At 42.0% G+C, this 19,116-nt stretch overlaps 1 protein-coding gene across 12 annotated transcripts in view; it reads left to right on the forward strand.

Moving 5' to 3' along the window:
• LOC307196476 (uncharacterized protein) overlaps positions 1-19,116 on the forward strand; it is a 403,273-nt gene that overhangs the window by 64,376 nt on the left and 319,781 nt on the right. For all 12 annotated transcript variants that reach the window (XR_013831145.1, XR_013831146.1, XR_013831147.1 and 9 more), the window contains one exon: positions 726-852. Coding sequence is in view for 1 of the 12 variants with exons in the window: in XM_079941419.1 (XP_079797545.1) it covers positions 726-852 (127 nt within the window). In the remaining 11 variants the exon portion in view is untranslated. The remainder of the gene's footprint in view (positions 1-725; positions 853-19,116) is intronic.

Genomic DNA, 19,116 nt, shown 5'->3' on the forward strand with positions numbered 1-19,116 from the left:
TATATTGACATATATATGTGGAATCTAGAAAAATGTTATAATTGATCTTATTTGCAAAACAGAAATAGAGACACAGACGTGGAGAACAAACATGGACACCAAGGGAGGAAGGGGGCGTGGAAAGAACTGGGAGATTGGGATTGACATATATACACTAATGATACTATGTATAAAATACATAACTAATGAGAACCTACTGTATAGCACAGGGAACTCTATTTGGTGCTCTGTGGTGACTTAAGTGGGAAGGAAATCCAAAAAAGAGGGGATATATGTATACATAGAGCTGATTCACTTTGCTGTACAGCAGAAACTAACACAACATTATAAAGCAGCTATACTCCAATAAAAATTAATGAAAAAAAGAAAAAAATATGTATACTTCAAATTTACTGAGTTTATTTATGCTAATAATTTGTTGGTGAGGTCTTTAGGGTTTTCTCTACATATTATCATGTCATCTGCAAACAGTGACAGTTTTACTCCTTTACAAATTAGATCCTGTTTTGTAGTTTTATTGTTGTTTTTTTGCTGTGGCTAGAACTACTAATACTGTGTTGAATAAAAGTGGTGAGACTGGGCATCCTTGTCTTGTTCCTGTTCTTAGAGGAAATGCTTTCAGCTTTTCACTGTTAAGTATGATGTTAGGTCTGCTTTTGTCATTTATACGCTTTATTTTATGTATGTATGTATGTATGTATGTATTTATTAATTTTTTTTTTTAGGCCATACCACGCAACATGCGGGATCCTAGTTCCTGGACCACGGATTGGACCAGCACCCCCTGCAGTGGAATTGCGAATTTCTAACCACTGGGCTGCCAGGGAAGTCACTTTCCTTTATTATAAAAAGGTATGTTGCCTCTATATTCACTTTGTTGAGAGTTTTTTTTCTTAATTTTTGAAATTTATTTTTGGCTGTGTTGGGTCTTTGTTGCTGCGCTTGGGCTTTCTCTAGTTGCGGCGAGTGGGGGCTACTCTTCGTTGCGGCGCATAGGCTTCTCATTGCGGTGGCTGCTCGTTGTGGAGCATGGACTCTAGGCATGTGGGCTTCAGTAGCTGCAGCATGCGGGCTCAGTAATTGCAGCCTGCAGGCCCTAGAGCATGCAGGCTTCAGTAGTTGGGGCATGTGGGCTCAGTAGTTGTGGTGCATGGGCTGTAGGGAGTTTGGGCTTCAGTAGTTGTGGCACACGGGCTCAGTAGTTGTGGCTCGTGGGCTCTAGAACGCAGGCTCAGTAGTTGTGGTGCATGGGCTTAGTTGCTCGGTGGCATGTGGGATCTTCCCAGACCAGGGATTGAACCCGTGTCCCCTGCATTGGCAGATGGCTTCTTAGCCACTGCGCCACCAGGGAAGTCTCACGAGTTTTTATCATAATTCAAATGTTGAATTTTGTTGAATTTGCCAAATGCTTTTGCTGGAGGTATGAATATGATTATATGTTTTATCCTTTGTTCTGCTAATCTGGTGTGTTACTTATTTGATTTGCATATACGGAATCCTTCCTGCATTGCTGAGATAATCCCATTTGATCATGGGGTATGGTTCTTTTGATGTATTGTTGAATTCAGTTTACTAATATTTTGTTGAGGATTTTTGCATCTATGTTCATCAGGGATATGGGCCTTTAATTTACCTTTTTTGGTACTGTGTTTATCTGGTTTTCATATATGGGCGATGCTGGTCTCAGAGAGTAAGTTTGAAAGCATTCCTTCTTCAATTTTTGGGGATAGTTTGAGAAAGATAGATGTTAACTTTCCTTTAAATGTTTGGTAGAATTTGTTAGTGAAGCCCCCTGGTCCTGGACTTTTCTTTATTGGGAGGTTTTTGATTACTAATTGTTTCATTTCTAGTAATTGATGTGTTTAGATTTTTTTATTTATCACTAACTCAATCTTGGAAGATTTATGTTTTTAGGAATTTATCCACTTCTAGGTTGTCCAATTCGTTGGTGTGTAATTGTTTGTAGTAATCTCTTATGACACTTTGTACTTCTGTGGTGTCTGTTGTAACTTCATCTCTTTCATCTCTGATTTATTTGGGCCCTCTCTTTTTAAAAAAATACTACTTTTGTCTTTTATTCTTTACAGAAGCTTAATAAGCATTTGATCTACTACCCTTAGTGTATGCTTTTTCCAGCGAGATTTTTACTTTTGTGTGTTTTCTTGTTACTATCAATAATTAGTGAGACTTCTTTTAAGCTTAAGTAAATTGCTTCAACATTGCTTATAAGGCTGCTTTAGTAGTGATGAACTCTTTCAGCTTTCCTAGTCTGGGAAACTCCTGATCTCTCCTTCAATTCTGAATTGTAATCTTGCTGGTAGAGTATTCTTGTTGTAGGTTTTTTCCTTTTAGCCCATTGAATATATTCTGTCATTCCTTCCTGGTCTGCAAAGTCTGCTGAAAAGTCAGCTGATAGTCTTATGGGACTACCTTGCACATAACTAGATGTTTGTATCTCACTGCTTCTATGATCCCTCTTTATCTTTAATTTTTTTGACGCTTAAACTATAATCTGTCTTGGTGTGGACCTGTTTGTCTTCATCTTGTTTGGAACTCTGTGTTTCCTGGACCTGGATGTCTTTTTCCTTCCCCAGGTTAGGAAAGTTATCAGTTATTATATCTTCTAATAAGTTCTCTGCCCCTTTCTCTCTTCTCCTCTTTCTGAGACCCTTACAATGCTCATGTGAATATTCTTGATGTTGTCTCAGAGGTCTCTTTGCCTATAGTCTTAATTCTTTTATCTTCTTGCTGTACATCTTGGTTGATTTTCACTACTCTGTTTTCCATTTCACTGATCTGTTCTTTTTTAAAAAAATAAATACTTATTTATTTATTTTTGGCTGCATCGGGTCTTCGTTGCTGTGCACGGGATTTCTCCAGTTGTGGCGAGCAGGGGCTACTTTTCGTTGTGGTGCATGGGCTTCTCACTGCAGTGGCTTCTCTTGTTGCAGAGCACGGGCTCTAGGTGTGTGGGCTTCAGTAGTTGTGGCTCGTGGGCTCAGTAGTTGTGGCATGTGGGCTTAGTTGCTCTGTGGAGTGTGGGGTCTTCCTGGACCAGGGCTCGAACCTGTGTCCCCTGCACTGGCAGGCGGATTCCTAACCACTGCCCCACCAGGGAAGTCCTGATCTTTTCTTCTGTATCATATAATCTAATGTTGCTTCCCTCTAGTTTGTGTGAGTGTGTGTGTGTGTGTGTGTGTGTGTGTGTGTGTGTGTGTGTGTTTTAATCTCAGTTATTTTATTTTTCAGCTGTCTGGTTCTTTTTGATATTTTATTACTTTTTGTTGAAATTCTCACTATGTCCATCTATTCTTCTCCTGACTTGGGTGAGATTCTTTATAATAATTACCTTGAGCACTTTTTTTTTCAGATAGAATCCTTATGTCTGTTTCATCTAGCTCTTTTTCTGATGTTGTATCTTATTACTTCATTTGTAACATATTCCTCTATTTCCTCACGTTTCCTAATTCTCTGCACATTTCTCTTCTTTAGGTTCAGGTTGTTACATTCCTGGGTCTCGGAGAAGTGGCCTTATATAGGAGATGACTGATAGGGCCCAGCAGCACATTGTCCTCTGGCCAGCAGAGCCACATGCTCCAGGGGCGTCCCCTGTGTGGGCTGCACACACCTTTCTCTTCCGGCAGGGCCAACTGCTGTAGACAAGCTGGTAGGCGGTGTTAGCTGGCCTAAATGGCTGTGAGCCCCTGCGGTATGTGATTGCCGTGGGTGTGCTGATGGCCAAGGCAGCCCTCCGTTATGGGTGGCTGTGTGGGGCTCCAGGTGCACAGGCGGACAGGGTAGGCCCCCAGTGTGTCTGGTTGAGAGGCCTTGTGGTGCAGGAGTGCTATGGACATGGTGGTAAACGGGGCAGGCCCCTGATTCTAATCAGTTCCAGGGAAGACTCTAAAATGTTGCTTGCCAATGTCTCAGTTCCTCGCGGGAGTCCCAGCTGTCTCTTGCCTTTCCAAGAAGCTCTCCGAGATTAGCAAGTGGGTCTGACCCAGGTGTCTTTCACACTACTGGCTCTGCACGGGGACTGAGACGTGTGAGATCTGTGGGTGCCCTATGAGAGCAAGGTCTCAGTTTTCTTTAGCCTCCAGCTTTCCTGAAAGTAAGCCCTGCAGGTTTTCAGAGCCAGACCTGCTGTGTTCTTTTCTTCCAGTGCAGGAACCCTGGGCTGAGCAGCCCGATGCAGGGCTCAGACCCTTCCCTCTGTGGGGAGGACCTATGCAATTGTGATGTCTTCCAGCTGTGGGTCACTGTGCTCGAGGTGTGGGTTCCAGCTAGACTGTATGTCCAGTCCTCCTACCTGCCTTGTGGTTTCTCCTTCTTCGTATCTTTAGTTGTGGAAAATGTTCTCTGCTAGTCTTCAGGTCATTCTCAGAGATAATTTCCGTGTAAGTTGTAATTTGGGTGTGTCCGTGGCGGGAGGGGAGCTCAGTATCTTCCTACTCTATCATCGTGATCCCCTCTCAAGAAAAAATTTTAAAATATATGCATTTATTACTGTAAACATAACTTTGAATTGCATTGTTTTTCCTGTATTCCGTAAATGTAGGTACTTTGTGTTTCCAATTTTGTTTAAGATTTTTAAATTTCCCTTTTGATTTATTCTTGTATTCATTGGCTGTTGAGGAGCTTGTGCAATTTCTAAGGGTTCTTGAATGTTCATTTATTCTTCTTAATGTTGAATTTCAGTTTCGTACCATTGTGGTTGGAAATGATACTTGATATGATTTCAGTCTTCTTGGATTTTTGAAGACTAGTTTCGCGGCTTAATATTTGACCTATCGCAGGAAGTGTTCTGTGTCCTTAAGAAGAATGGAAATTTGCTGCTGTTGAGTGGAATGTACTACGTATGTCTGTTAGTTTCACTTGATATCAAGTGTGTGTTCATGTTCAGTGTTTCCTGATTAATATTCTGTCCGGATGAGCTATACAGTGTTGAAAGTTGGGTATTGACGTTTCTTACCATTATTTAATTTCTGCACATTTTCAGCTTCATATGTGTTAATATTTTCTTTATATGTTTAGAGGCTCCAATGCTGGATACATACATATTTATAATTGTCATAATTGATTGATGAATTAATCCCTTTATCATTTATGATAACCTTCTTTTCTTTGAGAGGTTTGTCCTAAAGTCTTTTTTGCCTGATAATAGACTAGTCAGGCAAGTATCATTTGCATGGAATATCTTTTTTCCAATCATCCAATTTTATCCTATATATGGATTTAAAGTTAACATAAATATTTTGTACACAGTATATAATTGTACTTTTAAAAATCCACTCAGCCACCCTATGGATTATTTAAATTGAAGTATAGTTGATTTACAATGTTACATTAGTCTCAGGGGAACAACATATGGATTTAATATTTTTATAGATCACAGTTAAAGTTATTACAAAATAATGGCTGTATTTCCCTGTGTTGTATGATATATCCTTGTTTGTTTATTTTATACATAGGGGTACTGGATTAAGAGAAACAAACTACTGTCTCTCCCTCCCCCCTTCACTCGCCCCACCGGTAACCACTAATTTGTTCTCTGTGAGTCTATTTCTGCATTTTTTAGATTCCACATAGAAGTGAAAACATAGAGTATTTGTCTTTCTCTAACTTACTTCACTAGGTATAAATATTCCAGGCCCATCCACATTGTTGCGAGTGGCAGAATTCTGTTTTTGCTTTTTGCAAGCATCTCCGTATTGTTCTCTGTGGTGCTCTTAGCATTTTACATCCCACCAACAGCATAGGAGGGTTCCCTTTTCTCCACACCCGCTCCGGTATTTATTGTTTGTAGACTTTTTGATGATGGCTATTCTGACTGGAGATAGGTGATACCTCATAGTTTTGATTTGCATGTCTCAAATAATTTGAGATGTTGAGCATCTTTTCATGTTTTTTTTTTAAAGTGTGAGAAAAAGTTACCGTTGAAGTTGGCTTTTTGAAAGTCTTACCATTTTGAATTTTTTTTAATACCTACCACAGGACATGTTTTTGAGGGCAGGTGTCATTTACACCCTAGCAGTCCTTGCTAATATTAAGTGCCCACAAGCACATGTTTTAAAGTTGCTGTTGTGGAAATGGCCACAGGTGGCAGGACTTCTTCATGCTCCACTCTGGTTACTCGGGTAAGCACTGCCATGTGGAAGTCGGGTCCCTGGGTTGTACATTAGTGTGCACTGTGCCGGAACAAACACCCCAAATCCTGTGTCTCATTACTTCTTGTTTTTTGTTAATTTTTCCTTTTGATTAGAGTAGAGTTGATTTACAGTACTGTGCTTGTAGGTGTACAGAATCTTGTTCAGTTATATATATTCATATGTCTATTCACCTTCGGATTCTTTTTCCATATAGGTTATTAGAGAGTGTTGAGTAGGCTTCCCTGTGTTATACAGTAGTTTCTATTGATTATCTATTTTATATACATTGGTGTATATAGGTTTTCCCCAACATCCTAATTTATCCCTTCCCCCGACCTCTCCCGTTGGGTAGCCATAAGTTTCTTCCCTAAGTCTGCGAGTCTCTCTCTCTCTCCCTCTCTCTCTTGTTTTTTGGCTGCGCTGTGCGGCATGCAGGATATTAGTTCTCCCAACACTAGGATCAAAGCTGCGCCCCCTGTAGTGGAAGCTCGGATTCTTAACCATTGGACCACCAGCAAAGTTCCTGTTTCTTTCTTGTAAATTAGTTCATTGGTATGTTTTTAACTTCCACCTATAAGTGGTATCATGATATGTGTCTTTCTCTTTCTGACTTACTTCACTCAGTATGATCATCTCTAGGTCCATCTCTATTGCTGCAAATGGCATTCTTTAGTTCTTTTTCATTTCTGAGTAATGTTTCATTGTGAACATGTACCTTTTCTTCTTTATCCGTTCATCTCTCGATGGCCATTTTGGTTGCTTCCAGTCTTGGCTATGGTCAGTGGTGCTGCAGTGCATGTTTAGTGCATGTATCTTTTCCGGTTCTGGTTTTCTCTTGATATATGCCCGGGAGTGGGACTGCTACATCCTATAGTAGCTCTGTCTTTATCTTTTCAAGTCACCTCCATACTGTTCTCTATAGAGGCTGTTACCACCTTAGATCCCACCAGAAGCACAGGAGGGTTCCCTTTTCTCTAAGCCCTGTCCAGCATTTATGGTTTGTAAACTTTTTGATGATGGCTGTTCTGACTGGTGCAGGTGATACCTCGTTGTAGTTTTGAGTTACATGTCTCTAATATATCGTGATGGTGAGCATCATTTCATGCGCTTTTTAAAAAAAACATTTTGAGTAGTATTTACCTGTTGATATCGTCTTCATGAAAGTCTGCGATTTTTAGGATTTTTTTTTTTTAAGGATACTTATCCCCAGAAATTTTTTGAGGGCTGGTATCTTTTATAGCCCAACAGTACTTGTGAATATCAAGTCCCCATAAGCAATAGTTTTAAAGTTGCTGTTGCGGGAAAGGGCCACAAGGCGGCAGCATTTCCTCCAAGACCAACTCTGGTTATCCAGGCAACCAGAGCCATTGTGGAAGTCGGGTTCCTGGATTGTACATGAGTGTGGAATATGCCAGAACAAACACCCAAAAGCTCGTATCTCATCACTTCTTGTTTTTTTTTTTTTCTAATTTAAGGTTTATTTTTTCTTTGAGTAACAGCAGTATGCAATGTTCTGTGTTTCGTAGGTGTACAGATTTTTTTCATTTATACGTACAAATATATCTATTCATTTTTGTATTCTTTCCCTTGTAAGTTATTCCAGAGTGTTGAGCAGACGTACCTTGGTATACTTAGGTCCCGGCTGATTATCGAATTTATACATAATAGTTTGTATTGGTTAGTCCCAGCCTCCTAATTTATCCCTTTCCCACATCTTTCCCCTTTGGTAAGCATAAGTTTTTGTTTTCTAAGTCTGTGAGACGTTTTCTATTTTGTCAGTTAGTTCATTGGTGTGAATTTTCAGATTCCACCTATAAGTGGTATTATATGGTACTTTTCTTTCGGATTCTGATCTAACTTAGTATGATTATCTCTGGGTTTGTCTGTGCTCCTGCAAATGGCATTGTTTCATTCACTGTCAGTCCCGAGTAATAGTCGGTTGTGTACTTGTACCGCTTCTTGATCCATTCACCTGTTGATGGATATTTTGGTTGCTTCAAGGTCTTGGGTATTGTAAGTGGTGCTGAAGTTCACATTTGGGTGCAGGTTTTCTGTCAAATTCTGGTTTTCTCTGGATATACTCTTAGGAGTGGGACTGCTGGATCATATGGTAGCTGTATATTTACCTGTTAAAGGCACTTCCATATTCTCTACAGTGGCTGTTAACATTTACATCCCACCTGCAATATAGAAGGGTCCCTTTTTCTCCAACCCAATCCAGCATTTATTGCTTGTAGACACTTTGATAATGGCCATTCTGACTGCTGTGAGGTGATACTTCGTTGTAGTGTTGATTTGCATGTCTTTAATTATTTGTGAATCATTTCATGGGCTTTTTTTTTAACAGTGTGAGTAGTATTTACCTGTTGATATTGTCTTCATGAAACTCTACCCTATTTTGGTTTTTTTTTTTTTTTTAGAATACTTATCCCCAGAAAGTTTTTGAGGGCTGGTATCTTTCACAGCCCAGCAGTGCGTGTGAATATGAAGTCCCCATTACCGATAATTTGAAAGCTGCTGTTGCAGGAAACGGCCACAAGGCGGCAGGATTTCTTCCAAGACCAACTCTGGTTCGTGTTTTGGGGTTATAAATTAGAGTGAAATGTGGCAGAACAACCAACCAAAGCTTCTGTCTCATCACTTCTTTTTTTAAAATTTTTATTTTGGGGGCAGTAACAGTGATATACAATGTTCTGTGTTTTGCAGGTGCCCAGAATCTTTTTCATTTATGTGTAGACATACATCTACTCATCTTTAGAGTCTCCTTCCTTATGGGTTATTCCAGAGTGTTGAGCAGACCTACCTTGGTATACTTAGGTCCCTGCTGATTATCGAAATCATACGTAATAGTCTGTGTCTGTTAATCCCAGCCACTTAATTTACATTTCCCCACGTCTTTCCTCTTTGGCAACCGTAAGTTTATTGTTTAAGCCTGTGAGACTTTTTCTGTTTTGTCAGTTAGCTCATGGTTGTGAATTGTTAGATTTCATCTATAAGTGATATCATATGATACTTGTCTTTCTGATTCTGACTTACTTCACTTACTGTGAATATGTCTAGTTCCATCTGTGTTCCTGCAGATGGCATTATTTCCTCCTTTGTCATGCGGGAGTACTATTCCTTGTGTGCATGTACCAGTTCTCCTTAATCCGTTCATCTGGTGATGGGCATTGGGGTTGCTTCCAGGTCTTCGCTATTGAAAGTGGTGCTGTAGTGCACATTTGTGTGCCTGTTTCACTTGGAATTCTTTTTTTCTCTGGATATGCTCTTAGGATTGGGACTCCCAGATCATATGGCAGCTGTATTTTTACCTTTTAAAGGCACTTCCCTTTTGTTCCCTGTGTTGGCTGTTACCATTTACATCCCACCTGAAACACAGGATGCTCCGCTTTTCGCCTCACCCACTCCAGCATTTATTGTTTGTAGATATTTTGAAAATGGCCATTATGACTGCTGTGAGGTGATACCTCCTTGTAGTTTTGATTTTCATGACTGTAATAATTCATGATATTGAGCATCATTTCATGTGCTTTTTTGTTTTTTTAAACAGTGTGAGTAGTAATTATCTTTTGATAGCATCTTCATGAACGTCTTCCCTTCTTGAAAAAAAATTTTTTTTGATTACTTACCCCTGGAAATTTTTTGAGGGCTGGTGTCTTTTACAGCCCTGCAGTCCTTGTGAGTATTAAGTCCGCATAAGCAATCGTTTCAAAGTTGCTGTTTCAGGAAACGGCCGCAAGGAGGCAGGATTTCTTCGGAGCCCAGTTATGGTCACTGGCAAGCAGAGCCTTAGCGGATGTGGCGTTTTGGGGCTGCAAATTGGGGTGGAATGTGCCAGAACAAACACTGAAAGGCTTGTGTCTCATCACTTCTTGGTTTCTTTTCAATTCAGTTTTCATTTTTTATTGAAATAACAGTGATACACAATGGTGTGTGTGTTGTAAGGGCAGAGGATGTTTTTAGTGTCTACATAAGCAGATGTCTGTTCATCATCAGAGTCCTTTCCCATATAGGTTGTTACAGAGTGTTGGGTGGACCTGCCTTGGTACACCTCAGTCGTTGTTGATCATCTGTTTTACATGTAATATGTAATCCCAACTATCTACGTTATGGCTTCCACACATCTGTCCCCTTTGGTAACCATAAGTTTGTTTTTGAAGTCTGTGAGATATTTTTGTTTTGTCAGTTAGTTCCTTGGTGTAAGTTGTTAGATTCCACCTATAAGTGATGTCATATGATACTTGTCTTTCTAATTCTGACTTATGTCACTTAGTATGATTATCTCTGGGTTTATCTAGGTTCCTGCAGTTGGCATTATTTCATTCATTTACATGGTTGATTCATACTCCATTGCCTACATGTACCACTTCTTTATCCATTCACGTCTCGATGGACATTTGGGCTGCTTCCAGGTCTTGGCTGTTGTACATGGTGCTGCAGTGCACGTTTGGGTGCATGTTTTTTTTCCCTTTCTGGATTTTGGTGCATGTACTCTTAGGCGCCGGACTGCTGGATCATATGATGTCTCTGTTTTTACCTTGTAAAGACATCGCCGTACTATGCTCTATACTGGCTTTTACCATTTCCATCCCACCAGCACCATAGGAAGGTTCCCTTTTTCCATGCCTTCTCCACCATTTATATTTTGTAGACCTTTTGATGATGGCCATTCAGACTGGGGCAAAGTGACACCTCATTCTAGTTTTGATATGCGTGTCTCCAGTAATTCAAAATATTGAGCATCTTTTCATGTGCTTTCTTTTTCTTTTAAACAGTCTGAGTAGTATTTACTAGTTGACGATGTCTTCTGGATAGTCTGCCCTGTTTTTAATTATTTTCGATTACTTAACCCTGGACATTTTTGGATGGCAGGTATCATTGAGAGCCCGGCAGTCCTGGTGAATATATGAAGTGCTCATAAGCAGTCGTCTTCAGGTTGCTATTGCGGGAAATGGCCACAGGGCGGCAGGATTACCTCCTGCCCATCTCTGGTTACCCAGGCAATCAGAGCCTGAGGGCATGTCCTGTTTGGTGGTTGTCACTTAGAGCGGAATGTGCCAGGACGAACACCCAACAGCTTGTGTCTCCTTATCTTTTTTTAAATTCAATTAATTTTTATTTTTCATTGGAGTACAGTGATATACAACGTCGCGTGTGCTGTAAGCGTCCAGAAGTTTTCAGTTATACATGGACATACATCTGTTCATCTTTGGAATCTTTCCCCACACAGGTTTTTACAGGTTGGCGATAGAACTTCTTGGTACACATAGGTCCTTGCTGATTATCTTTTTTTTTTTTTTTTTTTTTTTTTTGCGGTACGCGGGCTTCTCACTGCTGTGGCCTCTCCCGTTGCGGAGCACAGGCTCCGGACGCGCAGGCTCAGCGGCCATGGCTCACGGGCCCAGCCGCTCCGCGGCATGTGGGATCTTCCCGGACCGGGGCACGAACCCGTGTCCCCTGCATCGGCAGGCGGACTCTCAACCACTGCGCCACCAGGGAAGCCCCAACCCTCTTGCCACTTCTATTTAACATATTATTGGAAGTCCTAGCTGCAGCCATCAGAGAAGAAAACGAAAAGGCACCCAAGTTGGAAGGGAAGTAGTAAAACTCACTATTTGCAGATGACATAATAGTATATATAGAAAATAAACCAAAAAACTATTTGAATAAATGCATTAATTTATTCAAAGTTGTAGAATGCAAGATTTATATGCAGAAATCTTTTGCTGTTGTAGACACTAATAATGTTCTACAAGAAAGAGCAATAAAAAATCCCATTTAAAATCACATCAGAAAGAATAAAATAAATAGGAATAAACTTAACCATGGAGGTGAAAGGCCTGTACTCTGCAAACTATAATACACTGAGGAAGGAAATGGAAGATGACACAAAGACATAGAAAGGAGTGTGTGGGAGTGTGTGCCGTGGGACCTTGGGCGCGAGCCAGGCTGCCGGGGTTGCTTCTTGTTTCTGCTCTTTGCTTGGTGCAGCTGTGGGCGAGTCACTTCTCTACGCCTCAGTTTTCTCATCTGTAAAATGGAATTAGTAATATTGTAGTGTAGTTGTCATAATTTAATTAGCTAATATATGTAATCGGGAACACATTGTAAACGTTGCAGAAATGTTTACAGTTATGGTTTAATGAAATGGGGACAACTTCATGGGAGTCTTTTGGGAGAGAAATTACTCATGCAGTTCTTTCTAATGTAGCTATTTATTTACGTGCCTGTCAGCATTATGTGTCTGGAGCCCCTTGGAAGGGCTGGGAGGTGACCCGTTTTCTGACGGCATCTTCACAGCCCCTGGAATGGAACGCCTGCTGAGAATGTAAAGGGTGTGAGATGCACAGGGTCCAGGGATAGCCCTGTGGTCTCCTCCGTCCTCCAAACATAATGGACCCAACATTAAAAATGAGAAATGCTGTATTTGCCATGGAAATTCACTTCGAGTCGCCCCCCGTGGATGTACCGTCCTACAAGGGGAGGCAAATGCAGTTCAGACAGGATGGCCCTTCGTAGACAGAAACTCTGGAGCGACTGTCGAAGGCCTTGAGGCAGAGGGTTAGTGCTTTGGATGGGGTTGGCAGTGTGTCAGGGGCCCTGGGGATGGGCGGGTGTCTAATGAGTCATTTTGAGTCGTCTGAAGTAATAATGTCCTACTTTATTCTGTTTGTTAGTGCAATTAAAATGATTTTCATATTAAGTAATTTAAGAATTGAGGCAGTTTTCTCTGGCGTTTTAAATGGGCACGATCCCTGGAGAATTAGCATAACATCTGTGGATTCCTGTGCTCTCTCCTCCCAGCGTTTATTTTGTTGCCCACGTATGACCTGGAGGAGGGACACCCTGGGGTCCAGCTCTAGGGTGGAGAATGGCTTCTGCAGACACGTCAGGTCTCCACTGTGAAGTCTCATTCCAGGAGCCGCCCTGGGCGAGCTCCACCTGATTCCCGGTGCTGACATCTTCTCAGTTGCCCATTTGCTGCTCTGGGTTTGACTTTGAGCTGCTTTCATGGCTTCCGTGTTCTGAGTCCGCCAGGATTTCAGCGTCTTTCTCTCTCACTTTTTTAACAAAATTTTTATTGGAGTGTAGTTGATTTGCAATGTTGTGTTAGTTTCTGCTGTACAGCAAAGTGATTCAGTTCTACATTTACGCATCTCCACTCTGTTTTAGATCCTTTCTTAAGTCACAAGCCCTGCCACGTCCACGGGCTCTTCTCCCGTTCTTGAGTTGTGCTGGTGTTGGCCCTGGTCCTCCCGGCTTAGATGGTTTGCTGCGCCCAGTGGATTTCTACCCTCACCCCCTCCCACCTCACCCCTTAACCTGATCCTTTGCTGAAACCTCACCTCCACCCTGACTCTGGGGTAGAACTGGTGATACATTTTAACTGTGACCACGGCCAAGAGCCCAAGATCTGGAATCAAACAAAATTGATTTTTCATCCCAGCTCTGATCCTAGTTCCATGATGGACTATGGGTGTGTTGAAAGATTATTCTGAGTATGTTTTCTCCTGCCTAAAATGAGCACGACAGCGATGGCTTACCGCGTGGGGCTATTGTGATGCTTAAATGATGACCCATGTAAAGACCCTATCACAGCAAGTGTTCAACGAATGTTAATTGCTGTTGTTATTATTATGTCAGTCTTTCTATGATGACAGGCACCATGAAGGCTGTTCACTCCAAACCAAGTCTGCAGTGTACCCTCTCTTTCTACTAAGCATGGGAAGAGTAGATAAAGAATGGGGAAGCATTTCACCTTTTAGAAGTAGGAAATAGAAATAGATGTATTTAGCTGCCCTTGCTACTTAGAAAACCTTTGCACACCACTGCTGGAGACTGAGTCAAAGAGAGAAACTCCTGAGCGGGATGGGGGAGTGGCACCCAGGTGGGTGTGGAGCCCTCCTGGGACAGAGGCGGCCAGGAGAGCATAGCGGTCATGGGTCATCGGTGTTGGAAGAGATCTCAACGTTCGTCCTGTGCAGACTCCTCATTCACCACTGACGAGCTGTGATCCAGAGAGGTAGACACCATGCCTCAGTTCACACAGCAGAGCTAGGAACAGAACCCTGGTTCTGAGGCTCCAGGTAAGTCTGGTGATGGCTCTTCCACATCACAGGCTCTCTGATGTGGTCCCTTGAACAGCGGCATCAGCGTCACTTGGCAACTGGTTGGAAATGCAGATTCTCAGGTTTCATCCCAGACCCACTGACCCAGGATTTTCTGGAGTCAGGACAGGAATCGGTGTTCAGACAAGGTGCCACCCAGGTGACTGGATCTGAGAACCACTGCTCTTCATTATGTTGGTTTGTCATGTTCCTAACCTGATTACATATATTCCTGCAAAGCAAGGAAGGTATGTAAAAAAAAACATAAATATAAGAAAACATACAGAAAGAAGAGAAAAACAGGAATCTTTTGATATTAACCAAGACAGACCAATATCTATCTACATCTATTTCTATATAATTTTTTTCAGAAAACAAATATATATTTATACTGTCGTGTTTAGGTCCCACTATTAAGAGCACTGCTCTCTTTGTGTGACTTATTACGGATCCAAGTACAGCCCCGGTTCCAGTGTTACTGGTTGGATGCAGTAATGGACTGTTAGCTCTTCCAAGCATGTGAACATAAATACACTAGAGAGGGAAGAAGGTGTATGTGTGTGTGCGAAATATTATTGTTTGATGTAACTATTTCGTTGAAAATATGACAACATGAAAAGCTAACCTAAAAGTGGCAAGAAATTTATGTTTCATGGCGAAGCCCACAGGCTCTGGGATGCTTAAATCACATTACATGGAGCTGTCAATCCCTTCTCCCCTTGATATTAGTGGGTGACGTATGAAAGCAAGTGTGTTTAACGTAATAGTGATTTTTTATGGTTCTGTCTGGACATACCTTTCTCACTCATCATCAAAACCTATAAAAGTGCCTGGTGATGTTTTAGCTCCTGGAGTGTTTGATTATTTAGGACAAAACTTTATGATAAAAGCATTGAATCTAACCATCTCACAACAAAAGAACAAAGTAGTTGGATTATTTTTGGAAAAGTTTGAGATGAAATGGTTAGTCATTGATGGACCTGGAAGAAGGTAAGCAAGTCAGATTATTGTCTTAGATACTGAGCAGACTCGAGAGGGCTCTGGTTTCTGTGTGAATGTCCACAATTCTGTGTATGTGGGCTGATGTTTTAGCTTGGACTGGAGTCTTCGTCGTAAAGGGGGACCACAGATGTGGATCATTGAATTGTGGGAAGGGTGGCTCCTGTCTAGAGCTTCTTCCGTGTTCTGGGCCCTTGGTAGCCCTTACTCTTGTCCATGATCATGACCATCGTCAGTGTCATCAGAGCTGACACCGAACATTAGCAACAGGTTAGGCGCTACAGTGAGTCTTCACGTGCCAACTCACATAATCCTCACTAGGTCCTTAAGGGTAAGCACTGCCATTGCCCATCGTACAAAGGAAGGAACTTAAATGAGAGGTTAAGTGATCAGCCCAGGACCACTCAGCTAGTAAGAGAGACTCAGAGAGAAACCCAGGTAACTTCTTTCCGAAGCCCACTGCCTCAGCCTCCGTGTGATGCTGCCTTTCCATTTCATGTAATCCTGACGTCAGTGTTAGATTACGTGTCTCATTTTCCCCTCTGTACGGTTGAGGATAATGGGGCTCAGGGAGAGGAAAAAGCTGGTGAGGTCGCAGGGCCAACCAGTGTCTGCATTGGTCTGTATGCCCCTCCCCATGCTGCCCACCACACTTTCCGGTGTCTGGTGTCTTTGCGTTTTGCCTTTGGAGCTACTATGCAATGCTGTTCCCAACATTTGTCCGAGAACCAGACAGGACTCTGATATTCTGTCCTTTTTAAGTGAAAAAAATGGAGAATGTGGGTGAATGCCTAGACGCTGCTAACAAAGACAATGAAAAACTTCTGATTCTATCAAAAGCTCTTGTAGAATGTGAATGGTGCTCCAGAAAAGTAAAAGGGTCCGTTCCCATCCGAATCCCTGAAGTGTATTTCTGTGTGATGGTAGGCTGGTCATCAAACCAATACTGGCTTGGATTTATACTGACTGCTACCAGATGCACTTTTGATATTACTTTTTTAGTAATAAGAAGACAAAGTATTATCAATTAACAGACATTCCCAAATAGGTACTGGATGACGTAATGACCTTTGACCATTCACTTCAGTCCTCTGAGCCTCGATTTCCTAATCTGCAGAAAGTGAGATGATCGTACCTCGCGTGATGATTAGGCGCTGTTCACGTGAAGTCCTTTATCAATTCTCAAGCCCAGCGGACAGTCCACCACTCTTGCCCATCATGTGGATAACTGCAAGGGTGGCAGTTGTGTGCGTTTGACCCTCAAGTGCAGGTCTGATGCCCACAGGCTTGTTAGCTGAGTGTTTTACTCTGTGGTTGGTTTGGTATAGATTTGGGGAAGAGACAGAGGTAGACATGGAAAAAAATGGAGACGGAAAGCAGAGCTTTTTGTTTTGTCCTCTAAACTCTGAGGATCTGGGGAATACTTAGGATGCTTATAGAAGGGAGTTTATTACTCAGTTTCCCCAGGGCTTCTGGACTTTTCCCAGGAGCTTTGGAAATGAAACCCACTTCTGTTCAATTTTTCTAAACTTTTCATTAACTCCATACCACTGAATATCCCTCTAAGCCAGTTTTCTCCAAAGTGGGGTGTACACTTGCATTCCAGGGGGAGGTAAGATAATCCTATTGATCTTTTGTATTGGGATTTCTTATTATTTTTTACGCCAAAAAAAGAACTATTATTAATCTTTAATACCAGCACTTTCTCTCACAGCCTGTACGTTGGAAAGTTGGTCAAAAGCTGTCATTCCATTTGCTTTTGGTAAAAAGTGGCTTATGGCAGCTTGCTTGGAAGCAGTCAAAGGGATCTTGAGACTTTAATGGTAACAGTCCACAGATACAATTTGTCAATGAATAAGTCAGCACCCCAAGCTCCACAATTACTTCCCTTTCTTCCTCTGTCAAATTGATGCCTCTAATTTTCCCTTCCCAAATCCTTCACGTTGTAGCCAGTTTCATTGTGTTCAAACATAAATCAGATCACGGTTGTCCTTCTCACACTTACTCCAGCTTAAAACTCTTCAGTTGCACTTAAGACCAAATCCAAAATCTTCACTGAGGCCCTATGATCTATCCCTTCAACCTTATCACGCTCTTTCTGCTTCCCATGCTGTGGTCACCCTGGTGTCCCCTCCATCCCTAGGACAAGCCATGCTGTTCTGTGCCTCAGGGTTGCTGCATCAGCTATTTTGTCTTCTAAGAATAGCTGACGTCTCTTTATTCCTTTAGGCAAAGTATTGCGTCTCTTCTTTATTGTATGTATAGTCAGTCTAAGTGCTGGGACTCTCTTTCACTTTAGAGACTATAACCTCGATGGCCAAGATCACGCCACCCTACTAGCTTCACTAAGGAGCCATGCTTCTGAATTTCTTGGGTTTTATCATTCTCATTCCGACACCAAGGCGTCTAGGCTACTGGGTATTTCCTGTTGCTATTTACACGATTTAATCAACAGTCTGGACTAGGTCAGCAGAGGGGAGTCGTCGTGGCTGGGGGCCTGGTGGCCAGTAGGGTATACGCGGTCTCCCGCAGGTGCAGGTGGACTGGTTGCTTAGGGCTGAAAAAGCATGTGCCGAGTCAATCTCTGCGTCCAGTCTAGGTGCAGGTTCACGACGTCTGTAATCACAGCTCGATCACATTTATAGTAACTCAGGGTCAATCTAGAAGTACCCTTTGGCTTCACCACTTTGCATCTTTGATGTCTTTTATGGTAACACCAAACTGTGCTGTTTCTCTCACAAAGGCTCTCACTATTACTTTTGGTTTACCTAGCATACCATAGTCAGGGGGTCATTGTGGGAATTATGCCAGTTCCAAGTATATTTATTCCAATTATTCATGCAGAAAATAGGGAACTAAGCACTGTGTGGGTCTTTGAGCTAAATTTAGACCGAGGTTATTTATCAAGTGTCCTTCTGTAAGCCCCATGCTAACCATTCAACCAGAGTGTCATCCGTGTCCCCTAGATTAGTGTCAGTTTAGAGCCAACACCTGTAACCTTCTGCAGATGTGTCATCTCTTCACACGCTCATCCTTTTAAGTGGCTGCAGGCTTCACTGGGGAAGAGTGGAGGAAGCTTCCCGGTGTGTACTTGGGCCATGTTTTAAGGTTTTAATGGTTCTCACTCCAGGGGTTCAGGATGTGTGAACTGCCCTAACGTCTAGTGTCTGGCTGTGGAGTCATAGTGATTTCTGGATTATCTTAAGCAAGGAATACCTTAGTAGGTCACCCATCTATTAATAGGGAGCCAGTAATAAACCTCTACAGATTTCTAAGTGTCGATAAACTCCACCATTGCATCTCTGTGGTGTATTATGCTAATTGAGTCAGTTTGTCTCTGATAGTTAAGCCTCGTGACCGGGTCCCCACCACCCTGAGATTTCATTATTCTAACCCTAACCCAGGAAAATCAGAGCTTCCAAGTCAATGGCACGATCTCACATTGTCATTTCAGGGGGTCCATAGGACAGCCACGCAGAATGGTTTGGGGATGCTGGAACCCTCACCAGTGTTTCTTTCTGCTTTGCCACGGGGTAAGGTTAGGAAGTGTCTACAGGTCTCGCACGTAAGAGGTCCGCTCGCACATTCCATCTCCTCAGACCTCCTGTTTCCTCAGCTGCAATATTGTCAGCGAGACTTCCACTTCCCAGTTCATTGCATGTAGCATCACTGGATCCAGGCTTCAAATGCTCAAACCAACAAACTGCTAGACCACTTGCTGCTGAGTGAGCGAAGACAGTAAATGTCCCACAGTGTGCTCGTTGATCTAACACCTTTAAGATACACTCCATCGTGCTTTTATTTTTATTTTTTAAATTTAATTTTTATTTTATATTGGAGTAGAGTTGATTTACAGTGTT

Source organism: Stenella coeruleoalba (genome assembly GCF_951394435.1).
Source record: "Stenella coeruleoalba genome assembly, chromosome: 13".
Lineage (NCBI taxonomy): Eukaryota > Metazoa > Chordata > Mammalia > Artiodactyla > Delphinidae > Stenella > Stenella coeruleoalba.